The sequence below is a fragment of the Dendropsophus ebraccatus genome, chromosome 1 (assembly GCF_027789765.1).
Source record: "Dendropsophus ebraccatus isolate aDenEbr1 chromosome 1, aDenEbr1.pat, whole genome shotgun sequence".
NCBI lineage: Eukaryota > Metazoa > Chordata > Amphibia > Anura > Hylidae > Dendropsophus > Dendropsophus ebraccatus.
This window is the reverse complement of record NC_091454.1, coordinates 181,950,751-181,966,439: the sequence shown is the minus strand read 5'-3', so window position 1 is coordinate 181,966,439 and position 15,689 is coordinate 181,950,751. Positions and strand designations below refer to the sequence as shown.

Sequence of the window (15,689 nt, the reverse complement as noted above, 5' to 3'; positions counted from 1 at the left end):
TAACAAGCGCCCCTGAGCCGGAAGTAACATCCCTAGCGCACACCGAGCTCACTGTAGTGTGTTGCTGGGGAAGGGACCGAGCCAGGGAGCCGTGCATCAGCCGGGGAGGGGACTGAGTGGGGAGTGAGTTGCAGGTGAGTGTTTTTTTTTAATCTTATCTGCTTTGCACAGGGGGGCGCCATCTATAAGGGGGATACATGGGGGGCATCTATAAGGGGGATACATGGGGGGGCCATCTATAAGGGAGATACATGGGGGGCATCTATAAGGGGGAATACATGGGGGGCCATCTATAAGGGGGATACATGGGGGGCATCTATAAGGGGGATACATGGGGGGCCATCTATAAGGGGGATACATGGGGGGCATCTATAAGGGGGATACATGGGGGGCCATCTATAAGGGGGATACATGGGGGGCATCTATTAGGGGGATACATGGGGGGCATCTATAAGGGGGATACATAGGGGCCATCTATAAGGGGGATAACAGGAGGGGCATCTATTACGGGGATACATGGGGCCATCTATAAGGGGGAATACACAGAGGAGTCATCTATAAGGGGGATACATGGAGGCCATCTAAAAGGGGGATACATGGGGGCCATCTATAAGGGGGATACATGGGGGCATCTATAAGGGGGATAACATGGGGCGACCATCTATAAGGGGGATAACATGGAGGCCGTCTATAAGGGGATACATGGGGGCCATCTATAAGGGGAATAACAGGAGGAGCATCTATAAGGGGGATACATAGGGGGCATCTATAAGGGGGATAACATGGGGGCTATCTATAAGGGGAACAACAGGGGCATCTATAAGGGGGATAACATAGGGGGCCATCTATAAGGGGGACAACACAGAGGGGCAATCTATAAGGGGGAAACATTGGGGGCCATCTATAAGGGGGGTAACACAAGGGGGCCATCTATAAGGGGGAAAATACTAGGGGGCCATCTGTAAGTGGAATAACATTGAGGGACCATCTATAAGGGAGAATACACCGGGGGGAGGGACGTATACAATAGGGCATGCACAGAGGGATGCATGTACTATAGTGGTCTACACAGAGGGGGGTATGTACTATAAGGGGGTCACATAGAGCCAGCCTACCCACTAAATGAGGACACAAAGGGGCCAATACAGATGTGCATTGTGTAGAGAGATGAGGATGGTGCCTAATGGAGTGAGGAGCCTAATATGTCTGTCTGGCAGATTCTGTGGATTCGTGGCTCGGAGAAGTTCTCATAACAGCCCAGGGCAGATGGAAAAGAAGATGAAAAGGGAAGCACTCTGATCAGAGAAGACATCCCCTGTGAGTCACCTGATGTAACTGCACTGTAATGTATATGGAGTATAGAACCTGTGTACCTGTCCACAGCTCAGACTGGATGAGGTAATGTTGGGGCAGTGACTGGATGTGGTGGTGTTGGTCAGTATGTGGCGGTGTTAGTCAGTATGTGGTGGTAATATTTGTTGCTTGTAATCTGGTATTGTGTTTTATTGGTCTTAGTATACTGGATTTCGTCAGTAACAATATGGTGGTGATGGTAGTGGTTGTGGTGTGGAGGTAATATTTCCCCCTTGTGTACTGGTATTATTGGCAATATTGGTCTCAGGATACAGAATTTGGTTAGTAAAAGTATGGTAGTAATATGAATGGTGATAATATTTCTTATATACTGGTATTATTGTGTCAAACATTTTGTCAAGCGATTATCAGCCATAACGGCTTGGTGTAATAGGTAGTGCTAAAAGGCAATGATCAGCTAAGATGCACGATGTTGGCTGATCATTGTCTTTCAAGATGCTGAAAGAAAACGATGCTGATAGCGACAGTCTGCTGGCTGTCGCCCTTGCGCAATAGGAGCGGCGGCAGCAGACCGCCACTACTTCCTATGGGCTCCTCGGATGATCTAAAGCAGGGGTGGGGAACCTCTGGCCTGTGGGCCGCATCCGGCCCCTGAGACATCCCGATGCGGCTCTCCTGTGATGTGCACCGCTCTGGTGAGGCAGGAGCCGGCAAACAGAGCATCCTCCTGTGTCTGTGAATGCGACTGCTTTCAGACACAAGAGGATGCTGTGCGTGCCGACTACTTCCCAACCAGAGAAGCGCACGTCTTCTTTCTCCTGCGGGCCACGCGCGATGATGTCATTACATCGGCACAGACTAGAGAAGAGAGAGAAGAGGACCTGGGCAGCACGTGGGAGCGGAGGAAAGTTGAGTGGAATGTTTTTGGGTTTTTTTACTTGGTACAGTCACTGGGGGTTAACCTCAGCTACCAGGGGCATCACTGGGGGTTAACATCAGCTACCAGGGGCATCAATAAGGGTTAACTACAGATACCAAGGGCACAGGGGCGGATTAACTTTACCATAGGCCCCGGGCTGTTCACCAGGCCTGGGCCCCCCCACCCCACTGTAACTATGGCAGCACTAGCCTGGCGTTCATAGTACAGGACAGATAATGTCATGATGTCCATGATGTCCTGATTTGATTTGTGCAAAATTGCCATAAAAAAAACGTGATTTTTGCAAATCATGGCCGAAGTGTAGCCAGGAGACAGTACACCACTGAAAGTATAAGTCTTTTTGGGGGTCATGGGCCCTCCAGGTGCTCAGGGCCCCGGGCTGCCGCCCGAAACGCCCCTGTTATAATCCACTACTGCAAGGGCATCAATAAGGGTTAACATCAGCTACCAGGGGCATCACTGGGGGTTAACATCAGCTACCAGGGACATCACTGGGGGTTAACTACAGCTACCAGGGGCATCACTGGGGGTTAACTACAGCTACCAGGGGCATCACTGGGGGTTAACTATGGCTACCGGCATCACTAAGGATTCACATCAGGTACTAGAGTCATCACAGAGGGTTAACAACAATAGCAGGGGCATTAGGGGAACAATACTTCGCCTTGCTCCGGGTGCTGCCAACCCACGCTGCTATCTGCCGCGCACGGTATGTGGCCGTCAAATGATTTTATTAATGCCCGACTGGCCCTCGACAGGGAAAAGGTTCCCCACCCATGATCTAAAGCAGCGTTTCCCAACCGGGGTGCCGCGGCACACTGGTGTGCCGTGAGAACCCGCCAGCTGTGCCGCGGGATCCCGGTCGGAAATTAGAAACTGTCCCTTTAATATCCCTAGAAGCTGCGGCCGCGCAGCTTCTAGGGATATGCCGATGGATTGATGTTCCGCCCGCTCACACAGTGAGCGGGCGAAACATTCAATCGCGCACAATGTCAGAGCAGGACCTGTCAGCGTCCTGCTCTGACATTGACTCCCATAGGCCGCGGCACTTCATGCCAGCAGCCTATGGGAGGCCGGGACGTGACCTCTCCGGCAGGCGTGATGATGTGACGTCATCACGCCTGCCGGAGGTTCAGTCGCCGCGGCTCACAGGACGGAGCCTGAAGAGGAGGGAGAACACACAGCGCCGATTAGGTGAGTATGATGGTTTGTTGTTTTGTTTTTTTTAAAACTATTGGTGCATATTGGCATACTGCAGGGGGCATTATATTGGGGCATACTGCAGGGGGCATTATATGGGGCATACTGCAGGGGGCATTAATATATGGGGGCATACTGCAGGGGGCATTATATGGGGCATACTGCAGGGGGCATTAATATATGGGGGCATACTGCAGAGGGCATTATTAATATATGGGGGCATACTGCAGAGGGCATTATTAATATATGGGGGCATACTGCAGAGGGCATTATTAATATATGGGGGCATACTGCAGGGGGCATTATTATTATTATATGGGGGCATACTGCAGGGGGCATTATTATTATATGGGGCATACTGCAGGGGGCATTATTACTGTATGAGGGCAAAGCAGGGGGCACTTGTACTCTGGCCTCATGGCCATAGTACGTCTCATTGTACCCCTTTATACTGCAGTTATATGAGCCACATAATTATCAGCACCATATACTGTGGCTATACAGTGCACATCACCACAGTATATGGTGCTGATAATTATGTGCTCATATACGTGGGACTGTATGTATGAGTTTTCATGGGACTGTTTATATATATATATATATATATATATCTATATATATATATATATATGGGAATACATGGGACTGTATGTATGAGGTTACATGGGATTGTATATATGAGGGGGTTATCCTTTTTTATTTCACTTTTTTAAAATGAATAATTTATTGAAAGGATCTCTGCCCGGCATATGTCACTCTTGAGGGCTTAAAAAGCAGCTCTTGTGGTGATAAGAAGATGATTTAAAACCCCCAAGAGTGAACTCCGTGAACTATATGTATAATATGTACTGTTTTAGTGTCATTTTGTGCCATTTTGGTTGGTGGTGTGCCCCGGGATTTTTTAAGTATAAAAAGTGTGCCGCGGCTCAAAAAAGGTTGAAAATCACTGATCTAAAGGACAAACCCCCCAAAGAGCAAGAGAGCGCTGGCCTAAGAGGTCGGCACTTGCTTGCTCCTTTAATATTGGCCCCTGTAATAGGGGCTCTAGTGCTCAGACCCTCACTGATCACTAGATATAGTCGGGGGAAGTGCATGGCTGTGACTCTCACCCAAAAGCTAGTCACTGGATTATTCCCATTGCAGGAAAAGGCCTTCATAGTAAGTCTTCTACTACAAGCTGGATTAAGCAGTGACCTGGGTAGTAAAGTGCACAGCCGCACGCCTCTCCCAGTTATATAGAGTGGGGGTCTAGGCACCTTGACCAATCAAAACTTTTTATGTTTCTTTGTGATATGTCCAAAGTTTTTTTTTTTATTTTGAAATATTTCCCAGGAAACAACAAAGCTTTCAGAATAAAGCAACAACTACATTCATTTCCAGTCCTGTCATACAGAACATTGGGATGTTGCCTTTGTGAGCCTCTATTTTTCTCCCTTAGAATACACTGCCACAATATAGCATAATATAAAGAGGACACAATTCTTTTTTTTCCATACAAGTATGCCAGAAAACAAATCTGTATGTCTCCCCGTGGCAGTCTATACGTGCAGTATGATGGGTCAATACAACACAGGTCTTTATGATGGCTGTGTGCATTATCCTCGACAGTTTAACAGCTCAATAAAGGTCTGTGCTCCGTGGCATCCATCATGAGTCACAGGAAACAACTGGCTATAAGATGCAGCTAGAGGCGATATAGATATATCTACTTAATGCCCCAATACATCACTGTCTCTGGGTAATTGGGCTGGTTAAATAAAATGCCCTCTAATTTATGCTGCTTCCTGTAGGAGGGCGCATTCATGAACCAGTCAGGTTGGGTTCTGGGATATCGTTTTTGTAGTCAGATTCAGTCTTTACTTTATATATCATCTAATGATCAGTTCTTAGCTTTGACTTCAAAAACTGCACTAAAAACATGAATGTGCGAACACATCCTTAGGATGCAGTACTACAGTTAAGTCCACTGGTATCAACCTTGCTACGCTCCAGCTCATGCAAAGCTACGTTGGCTATGGAGGCATGATGGGAACTGTAGTTTTGCGAGAGCTGGAGGTGTTCAAGTTTAACACCTATGGTAGCACTTTCAAGTGAATGAACAGAACTAGGCAGTGCTGCAGCAGTAGATATAGCCATGTCTGTTGATGGATGTATCACACATGAGTAAATGCTGCTACCATTTTATTCTGCTGATTGGAGAAATTATCTCTAATTCCTTCAATTATCATAAACAGATCTTTGAAGCCAAAGCCAGAAACATACTATAAACAGGAAACAGGAAAAACAGGAAAAACTGAGATCTCTCCTCTTTTCAAATTAATTTCTGGCTTTGGCTTTAAAAATCTGTCAGATAAATCTCTCTGTGTAAACGCACTATAAGGCCATGTTCATACAACGTATGTTTAGCATAAATCACGGCCATTGTTGCAATTTGCAATAACGGCCGTGATTTATGCTAAACATACGCCGTATTGGAATGAATGGAACCCCGGTACATAGTATACGCTCCGGCCGGGATTCCATCCGGCCGCATGAATAACTGACATGTCAGTTTTGTGCAGCCGCTATTCATTGAATAGTGGCCGCACAGACATGTCAGTTCACACAATGAAGCATGCGGCTCCGGCCGCACGCTCTATTGTGTGCAGCAGTGAATTGTGATGCATCCAAATTCACCGGAAATAAAGATCATCCAGCTGGTACTGCAGTACTGGCTGGGATTAACTTTAGTAACACCGGCCGTTCTGTGGCGGCCGGTGTTATACGCTGTCTGAACATGGCCCATCAACATGATCAACAGTTAATCAATGTAAGATCCCATAAAAAATCCTTTTAAGCAAGTAAACAATATGCTCTCTAGTGCTACAGAAATGTTCACTTATACAGCCACCCACCCATCATTTCTATAGTAAAATGGTTAAATGTGCCATTACATGAATTAAAGTGAATTTACACCACTAAGACAAATCTTTAGTCCATCAGAATGTGGAATTGATGATTAAAAATTAAATTAATTCTTTATATTGTAAGCTATACACACTAACTCAATTATAACAATGTCTCATAGGGAGTTTATTTTTATGCATTTTACCCTTCATTTTAATGCTGACCAATTATAAAACACGGCGTTTGAAGAATACGATGAGGTATAAAACAAGAAGCCTATAAATAATTATAAAAAGCTCTGGTGAGGATTCTTGTATAATTTGCTGGCCATGAGCTTTGTCTTCATAGGAAGTCTCAGGAAGAATGTGTGCATGGTCCCTCCTTTATTGAATCCGCACTTCTCTTTTATAGGCTTCCAGGTGCACGTGTCTATATTGTAGAGTAAGGTCATCATCCTGTTAAGAGTAAAGACCGTGTCCCCTCGGATAACAGCGGTGAACAGGGCTCCTTTGCTGTTGACGTACTGTCCAGAGAGGGTTGTCCACTGCTGCGTCGTCAGGTTAAAGTTCTCAATTGTGCACCGCAAAAAGTCATCCGATGGGCCGTTTCTCATGATGTACAGATTGTCTCTGTGTCCCACCATGCAATGACCATAGCTCTGTGGTCGCTTTATAGACGAGATCGGAATTAGATCATCTTTGTCAGTATTATATTCGTAAATCATGGTTGTATCTTGTGGCTTCCAGAGAGAGATGAAAATCCTTCCCATGGCTTTTGTAGCAGGGGGACCTGCCATAGGTTGCGGTAACTCCTTCCCGAAGGTCCATCCCTGAGAAGATAAAGAATATTTCTCCACATAAGCCACAGGAACCCTCTCAAACTCTCCACCAAAGGCATATAAATATCCTTCATGTCCTACTAGCGTCACTTCATAGCGGAGCTGATGTGGACTGTCAAACTCACTCCAAGTGTGGTTATCTGCATCATAACAGAAGCTTCTCTCCACCACTTGTTTGTTTGCTCCTCGAGCGCCACCTACAATGAAGACTTTATTGTTTAGAGTGGCGACACCAGCTAGAAATGTGCTGGCACTCTCTGGGATGCATCCAAGACTCACCCACTGGTTTTCTTTCTCATTTAAGAAGCACATTGTCCTTGATGGATCCTCAAGGAATTCTATGGTAGGGGTGTGAGCACCCACTGCAACAAAAGTGCTGGGGACAAGAGAGTCAATATATTGAATGAGGTCTTTGGGTAAGGACTGTATTTCTTTTTCCAAAAACTCGTAGATATCTCGGATATACAAAGCTGCTTCATGAAACAGGTTGAGCAGTCCATAGGTGGCAGCAGCTTCATACATTACCAGACAATTGTCAGAGTCGATCAAATTGATTAAATGTTTCGCCAGGACTTCGACTTGTAAGAAAGCTGCACACTCCACAACTTCCCAGATCTCCTCGCAGCTCAGGAGAGGCCGCTCGCCATCCAATACCCTTAATGTTATCAAGAAGCCCATTGCACCTAAGTTGTGTAACTGGATTTCATCCTTGGAGCTCTCGCGCATTCCAGACTGGAAAAGAGCACGGAAATATTCACTGTGCTTCACCAGCAATTCCTTGTCCGTGGTAAAAACCGTCCCTTCTACAGTAACACAAAGCTTCTCCATTATTGAAAACGATAAAAAAGAGACTGTATTGCTAGGCCATTGCGTCTTCCACCTCCTGATGGGTCTCTGTATTTGATCTGTGCTGTGAAGGAGATAACATGTCTTTTGCTAAAGATAGCATTGCTCATGTGATGGTATGTGCCAAGCCTAGCAGACCTTGTGTTACTTCTGACAAGGCAGTTACCAGTGCCAGCCTCTAAGAAGAGATCTGCCCTGTAATTCACATGCATGATTACAAAGTGTAATACAGAGCCTGGTCTTTGTATAGCATATAATATGTATGTATATACAAAGTACTTGTTTACACATGCACAATATAGAGCCATAATGTGTTCCTTACTTTTTAACTTTCTGAAAGTTTTTCTTGTTCTGTCTGTTCCAATCTCTTCCTGTTTTGGTTAAGCAGATGTGTTTTGTCGGCAATAAAACCCTTGAGTAAAAGAGGTCTAAAAGCATAATTGTCTGCTGTAAGGCATGTTTTTGGTATATTATAGGCATATATGCCCAGGCACACCACCACGAAACACAATGAATTAACAATGAATGGACACCCTTTATGGGGCCATGTATCTCCATCCCTTACAGTCAGGCCTGGTGTTTGTTTTCCCCTCTATGTCTTTTTCTATGTCCTTTGGGCCAGTACATATCCTCACACCCAGTAACAAAAGGGCATGTCTCCAAGGGCCCTCAGTATAGATTTGCCTCTATGGTATCTACACTCCTAATAGAGTTCACAGACCTGTAATTTAGTACCCATACAAATGTACAATGCTTTACTGTATCTCCATGGGTTTAAAAATTTGTGTAAATGAAATCCAACAGAAAGTATTTGTGACATGCATCTGTATGTGTGGACATAGATCTAACCATACATTGTAACCTCAGTGGAAAACCAGCCTAGATATTTTAATTCCATAATTTGCTGAGCTATAGTCTGGTGCCTGAGGGGAATCAAATGGCCATTGGATTTGCCAGGCCCATGGCAATATGGGGACTACTCTTCTATGCTTGTGAAGCCAAGAGTAGGGTAGTCAGGGGATCAATTGTGACTAGAGATGAGCGAACCAGGTTCGGGTTCAAGTCCATCCGAAACCGAAAGTTCGGCATTTGATTAGCGATGGCTGCTGAAGTTGGATAAAGCTCTAAGGTTGTCTGGAAAACATGGATACAGCCAATGACTATATCCATGTTTTCCACATAGCCTTAGGGCTTTGTCGAACTTCAGCAGCCACCGCTAATCAAATGCCGAAAATTCGGGTTCGGATGAACATGCTCCAGGTTTGCTCATCTCTAACTGTGACTCATTTGGCCAAGGGCCCACAAAAACTTGGAGCTTGATAAGCAGAACTCTTTCCTACAAAAGAAGAATAGAACAAACTTAAAGGGGAGAATATATATATCCACAAACCCATCTCTTTCTTATAACCTCTATTTGCTCATTAAAGCCAGAGGTCGTCTCATAAAAGTCAATGGACAGATGGCTCGCTTTTGTGCTTGTTCCTCTTTATAGCAGTCTATGGAAGTTGCTGAAAAAAAACGAAATGCCATACCTATGAACAGTCAGTAGTATATCTTGTGGATATACCATGAATATTGGTAAAGGTTAATAGCCCTTTAATAGCATTTATCGTCACAGACCCCTCTCTTCCCCTCTGTAACATTATCCCATAGGGCTCCTTGAATTCAGTCCCCGAGGTCACTACTCACAGTGCTAGATTGCTTACTACACTTTCCTGAAATATAATATTGTACATTCAGAAGAGAGTGTCAGTCATCAAACCTCTACAAACAGATTGTAAAGTCGCCTATTACGCCGCCTCACTGTGCACATAACCTATATGTCAGATTACTGGCAGCCATCGTGTGAGTTTGTATTGGTGCAGGCGGCTCATGAAGAGGTCACCATCTGCTTCCCATTATATAGTGGGGACTGCATGTTGGTGAGGAGTTAATGAGTATAATGTCGGTGATACGGGGTTTCCCAGGCCCTGCTATTCTCAGCTGCACACGTACAAACAAATAGTATCTAAGGACACCCCACATGAGCCCCATCAGTCAGGCAGTGGTGGCAGACTATGCATGCATGCTTTAGGTTCGATTACACTATGGTTTTGCAGTTCTTACTATACACAGGATGCTGCGGCCTACCCTGGTGCACTGCTTTCTCTATGTATACTATAAAATCCAAAATTGCTAAACATCCTGGAATAATATTGTTTGGCTTCTGAGGTGTTAGAGGAGACCTGTGCTTGTGACATTGCTATACTGGATCCTCTGGATATAAAGACAGCGGATGATGAGAGGAAGTTACTGGTGGGTCAGTCAGCAGGACGGAGGTCATGAGAATTGTCTTCTGGATACCATCTTTGTTTAGCTTTAGAAAAGTATGAGCATATATTGTAATCACATTGCAGATTATTAATACATACAAGTACATCTCATGTTCCCAAACAGAGCCAAAACAACAACCAATGTAGAATCACACGGTGATTATCATAGATTTCCACAAAGGACTCTGAGTATTAAAATTAAACTTACAGTATATACTGAAATCATAAACCCCCCTCCCCTTGAAAGCTATGTATAAGGGCCCATTCACACACCTCCATACAACCTTCTAGTTGCACAGACCTGTACTCAGTACCTATACCAGTATACAAACCTTACTTTACCTCCATATGCTTCCAATTTCATAAAGTCGTAGCTTGCCACATGCACATGTTCCCTGTGATGTAGTGCTCATAATAATTGTGCCGCCTGAGGCCATTGTGTTGGTAGGCACATTACTGTACTTGGCCCAGTGACAAGAATCATTTGAAGGTGGAAGTAATCCTTGAATAACATTATTAGACAGAAGATCCTGCATTATATGTAGATAGTAAATATATTTACTGTGTTGATTTAGAAATAATGGATCTCTAAAGGGAATCTTTCACCTCTATATCATGCTCAGAGTCAGGGAGGAGTGGGGAAAGGAGGAGGTGTGCATGCTGCAGCTCAGCACAACCTCTATGGCACTTAAACGTCGAAAGAAAACATGATTTTATAACTTTGCAAATAGCCATCAGCTAAGAGACTGGTATCATTTGTTTTATCTCCATATAAGCGATCTGCCCATGTCTGTAGCATGATATAGAGCTCACATATGCAATGTAAATAAGATCTCCTGATTTGTAGGTCAATCACAGGAGGCGACAGATTCCCTCCATCGCACATATACACTAGCAGTGACGTACAGCCTCATGAATGTGCTGCTTTGATTTTCCTCTGTATATAATCTCTCTCAGGCTCTGTATATATAAATCAGGACTCTATGTATACTTAGATTAGCGGAGCTGTGTATGGAGGATAAGAGACAGATTTGAGGGATTTCCAGATGTCATTTTTACAGGAAGCTACAGTCATCTAGTTCTTCTATTAGGATGTTCAGTCGACTTTTATCCATGTTTGTTTAATGCCGTGATGAGCGGACAGTAGCAACATTTTTTGGTTCTGTCACGCAAACCTGAGCTGCCTGGGTGGGTCGCCGGGCTAGAACTAGAGCCAAATCCTTTGCAAGCGGTAAAGATTCAATAATATTCCAATATCTGCCTTTTTGATGTTTATTCCCCTTCATCCCTTTCCTCCTTCATCCATGCAACCTCTCTAGTATTAAAGTGTTCCTAAACTTTTTACAAACTACCACCATTAATCCCTCCTGTTTGTCCCATTCTATCTGCAGTAGCAATGGTGAGCGCAATACCTCATCCAGACTCGTGCTGTTTGGGGGCAGCTTCCTCCGCCGGCGGCACTGGCCAGGTTCTGGCGTGGCATTTTTGGGTCTGGTCCTGTGATATGGGGGTCGCATGGCCGTTCCATGGCCTCCCTTCCCTGACTGTGCACGCCTGCGGGGGTGGTGGTCACTGACCGGCACAGTGTGGACTTAGTGTAGGGATCCATGTGTATCAGATACCTGCACGCGGTACATGGGGCAGTGTGGCTTGATCAATTCATACAAAAAACTCTGATGTTTTTTATGCAGCCGAGAGGCACTAGTGTCAGCCATAGGTGTGAGGTGCAGCGCTATTTTCTCTCCTGTATTTCATTCTAGTATTAAAGTGTTCCTAAACTTTTTACAAACTACCACCATTACCCCCACTGATTGCTAAAATAGAATGGGGAGAAGTGCATGGCTGGGCTTTTGTCCCTCTTCTTTTCTTGTTCAAAGTTTAGGTACACATTCAATTTCTGATCTCTCGCCACCCATTGAGCCTGCCAGGACCACTTCTCAGGTTACTGAACTATAAGTGTTCTTGAATATATTACATATTAATAGTCAGACATTGCCTATTGCATAAACTATTCAGAGGGACGTACTTGAAAATGAGCCCTTTATATTTTAAGGATGATCAGCACAACATGTTTTTAGGAATCAGAATACTTTGGGTAATCACTGGGGAAACATTCATAGGACATCTGGTGACCTTAGCTGTTAGTTGCTCCGGGACTTCCTTTAAGCCCTGGGAATTGCTTTTTTAAAGGGTAAAAATTTGTCATTCACAATTCACTATGCTAAATGGCATATATTATATGAGAGCGAGCGTGAAGAGAGCCAAAACAGTATCAATGGAAAGAACAGGCTGGCACAATATAAGCAAAGATGAACCTTTAGAGAACCTCCCTCTGCACAGTCACATTAGGGCTATGACCACGATTCCTGGTCATGTAATCTGTCACACTGTCTGGTCACCTTACTTAAGTGAATGGGTTCTGTTGTGCCCCACTAATCTATTCTAGATGGGTTTTTTAGGCCGGATCTGATTGTGGCCCCTTGTGAGTAGCGATGCGACTCCATTCAATGAGTGGTAGGCTTGCATGACCTGGGACTGGGATAGTTAGTGCGACATGGTAGTTCCTGGTCACTTGACCAGTAATAACTGTTTAGCCCTAACTTAACCAAATGGTAAGCATAAAAGTTCAGATGTCATTCCCCTTGTCCACATATCTTATTATCAGGGCCGGATTAAGGTTGGTGGAGGCCCTGGGCAACAATTTTGTTGGGCGCCCCCCCCATTTTCTTCCCCCACAAATAAACCATACAGCAATCTATACAGGTGGCTAATTACTGTAGGGAACTTAGCACCTACCCCTTCTCACTCCTGCCTGTATGGCTCAGCATCCTCCTCTGTTCTGCATATGATGGTCCCTAGAGGCTGCAGTCCAGAGGAAGATGCCAGGCCCTAGAGACAGGATGGGGGAGGGGTGAGTATTGCATTGTGATCCCACTTAATTCAATGCGAGAACACAGCACTTTAGCACTTTCTGTGCGCTCTTGCCCAGTGTGTTAACCACCACAGCAGCATTTGCAGTTGTGAATCGCAGGCAGAACCTGGACTTGCAAGTTTAGGTCCCATCTTCAGTTCCCAACCATATAAACTACCTGAAGCAGTAAGGAGCAACCAGATAGTACTTAAAGGCTGTGTAGAATCTATAGCGGATATGGTACATATGAATATACCCTAAGGATCATGGCATATATAGCTGCACACAGGCTACATGTCATACTCTGCACACAGGCTATATACCATACACTGCACACAGGCTATATATAATAGGCTGCACACAGGCTATATATCATACACTGCACAAAGGCTATATATCATACACTGCACACAGGCTATATACCATACACTGCACACAGGCTATATATAATAGGCTGCACACAGGCTATATATCATACACTGCACAAAGGCTATATATCATACACTGCACAAAGGCTATATACCATACACTGCACAAAGGCTATATATATCATACACTGCACACAGGCTACATGTCATATGCTGCACACAGTCGCTATATATATATATATATATATGTACCCCTGCTCTGATATATGCCCCCATAGTATATACCCCTGCTCTGATATATGCCCCCTGCTCTGATATATGCCCTTATAGTGTATACCCCTGCTCTGATATATGCCCCTATAGTATATACCCCTGCTCTGATATATGCCCCTATAGTATATAGCCCTGCTGATATATGCCCCCATAGTATATGCCCCCTGCTCTGATATATGCCCCCATAGTATATGCCCCCTGCTCTGATATATGCCCCTATAGTATATATCCCTGCTCTGATGTGCCAATACAAAACAAAGCCTCATACTCACCTGATCTGGGCAGATGACAGGTCTTCTCTCCTCTGGCTCTTCTCTGTTCCTTCACCCTGAAAGCCACTGTGACAGATCCTCCAGCAGGCTTCATGATATCACATCCCTGCTGGAGAGATTAGGTTTCCTTGCTGAGGTCCCACGCTGTCCTCTCCTCAGTGAGGGGGAGGGACAAGGGGGGAGTGAGGACCTCGGCAGGAGACAGGTACCCAGAAGCTTGACAGGAAGAATCCATTCAAAGACCCACCAAAATCTGAGCCTGCCAGCAGGGAGATGCTTACACAGGATTAACCCTACACCTCCCTACCTGGACAGCATGCAGTGTGGCCAGTGCTGTGTCCAGGTAGGGTTTCCACATGCTTTTTGCGCATGGGACTGGCTCCCAGACACCACTTCCAGGTTTGGGCTGGTGGAGGCCCCCTAGTGGTGGAGGCCCCTGGTGCCCTCTCTTTAATCCGGCCCTGCTTATTATACTCATCATAGAAGCCAGTATTTTGAAGACTCTTCAAAAACTAAGGTTCCCTTCCAGACATCAGCAAGGTATGAGTTTTTCTATTTGCTCTGTTTAAGTGTACACGAATTTTGATGGATACATCTAAAAACTGAAAAACTGAATTATTATTCTTAAATAAAAGAATGGATATAAGAATACAGGTCTAGTAAAAGAATTTTATATTATTCAGCATTATCTGTCTTCCTATACTTTCAATAGACAGATCATCAAGAAGTAAATCGAGGCATCCAGATTTCTGCTGTGTGGAATAGCACAGAAGTCTATGCTATTCTATACAGCTAAAAGAATTTATTGTGATGGATAGGACACAAGCACATGCACTAGCATACATTTCCTATAGAAGCCTATGTATCAGTTAAATGCATGCATCACAAATATCTTTTTTCTCCTGAGACATATGCATCCCACGGAAAAAGGAAAATGTAGTGTGGAATGTTCCTTAAAGGAGAAGTCCCATCAAATTTTAAAAAGGGTGAAAGGCGAGGGTGGGGGGGTGGAGAAAAATAATAAACAACCTTAACTCACCCGTTCCTGTGCCTCTGCTGTGACTGCCACCTGAAGTCATTTTCAGCTAGAAACTGGGTACGTCATGTACCAGGCTCTTCCAGCTGCAACATCAAGGCCCGGCTGAACGATTTACCTGGGGCGTTGCCACTGATTGGCTCAGCGGCAATTGCCCAGCCAGGCCGTGACGTTGCAGCTGGAAGAGCCAGGTTACCAGCACCTGTCAATGGAACCAAGGAGTGGCTCTACAGGGCATGAGGACAGGAACATGACTTTTTTTTTTACTTGGTGGGTCCTTTATATATGTAAACTGTCGGAGGCATTAAAAGAGAGATGCCATTGCAAATGTAAGGAATCCTTTCTTGAGTGCGTCCAGGTGAGTGCTGCAGGAAAGTGGACAGCTACAACAGCAATCCAAAAGAAGAACCTTATCATCCTCAATCTCATATTCGCAGACCCCTATATTATTTTAAAGGGGAAAGATAGACAGGATAAAACTTTAGACAGGAAA

At 44.8% G+C, this 15,689-nt stretch overlaps 1 protein-coding gene across 1 annotated transcript; it reads right to left on the bottom strand.

Annotated features, from left to right (window-relative positions):
* Positions 1–6,547: 6,547 nt before the first annotated feature.
* Positions 6,548–8,048, bottom strand: KBTBD13 (kelch repeat and BTB domain containing 13). The gene has a single exon (XM_069965363.1). The coding sequence runs from the start codon at positions 8,004–8,006 to the stop codon at positions 6,627–6,629; it is 1,380 nt and encodes a 459-aa protein (XP_069821464.1). The 5' UTR covers positions 8,007–8,048; the 3' UTR covers positions 6,548–6,626.
* Positions 8,049–15,689: the final 7,641 nt, after the last annotated feature.

Excerpts from the sequence above, each read along its gene's own strand:
- KBTBD13 (XM_069965363.1), bottom strand. The coding sequence starts at position 8,006 with ATGGAGAAGCTTTGTGTTACTGTAGAAGGGACGGTTTTTACCACGGAC.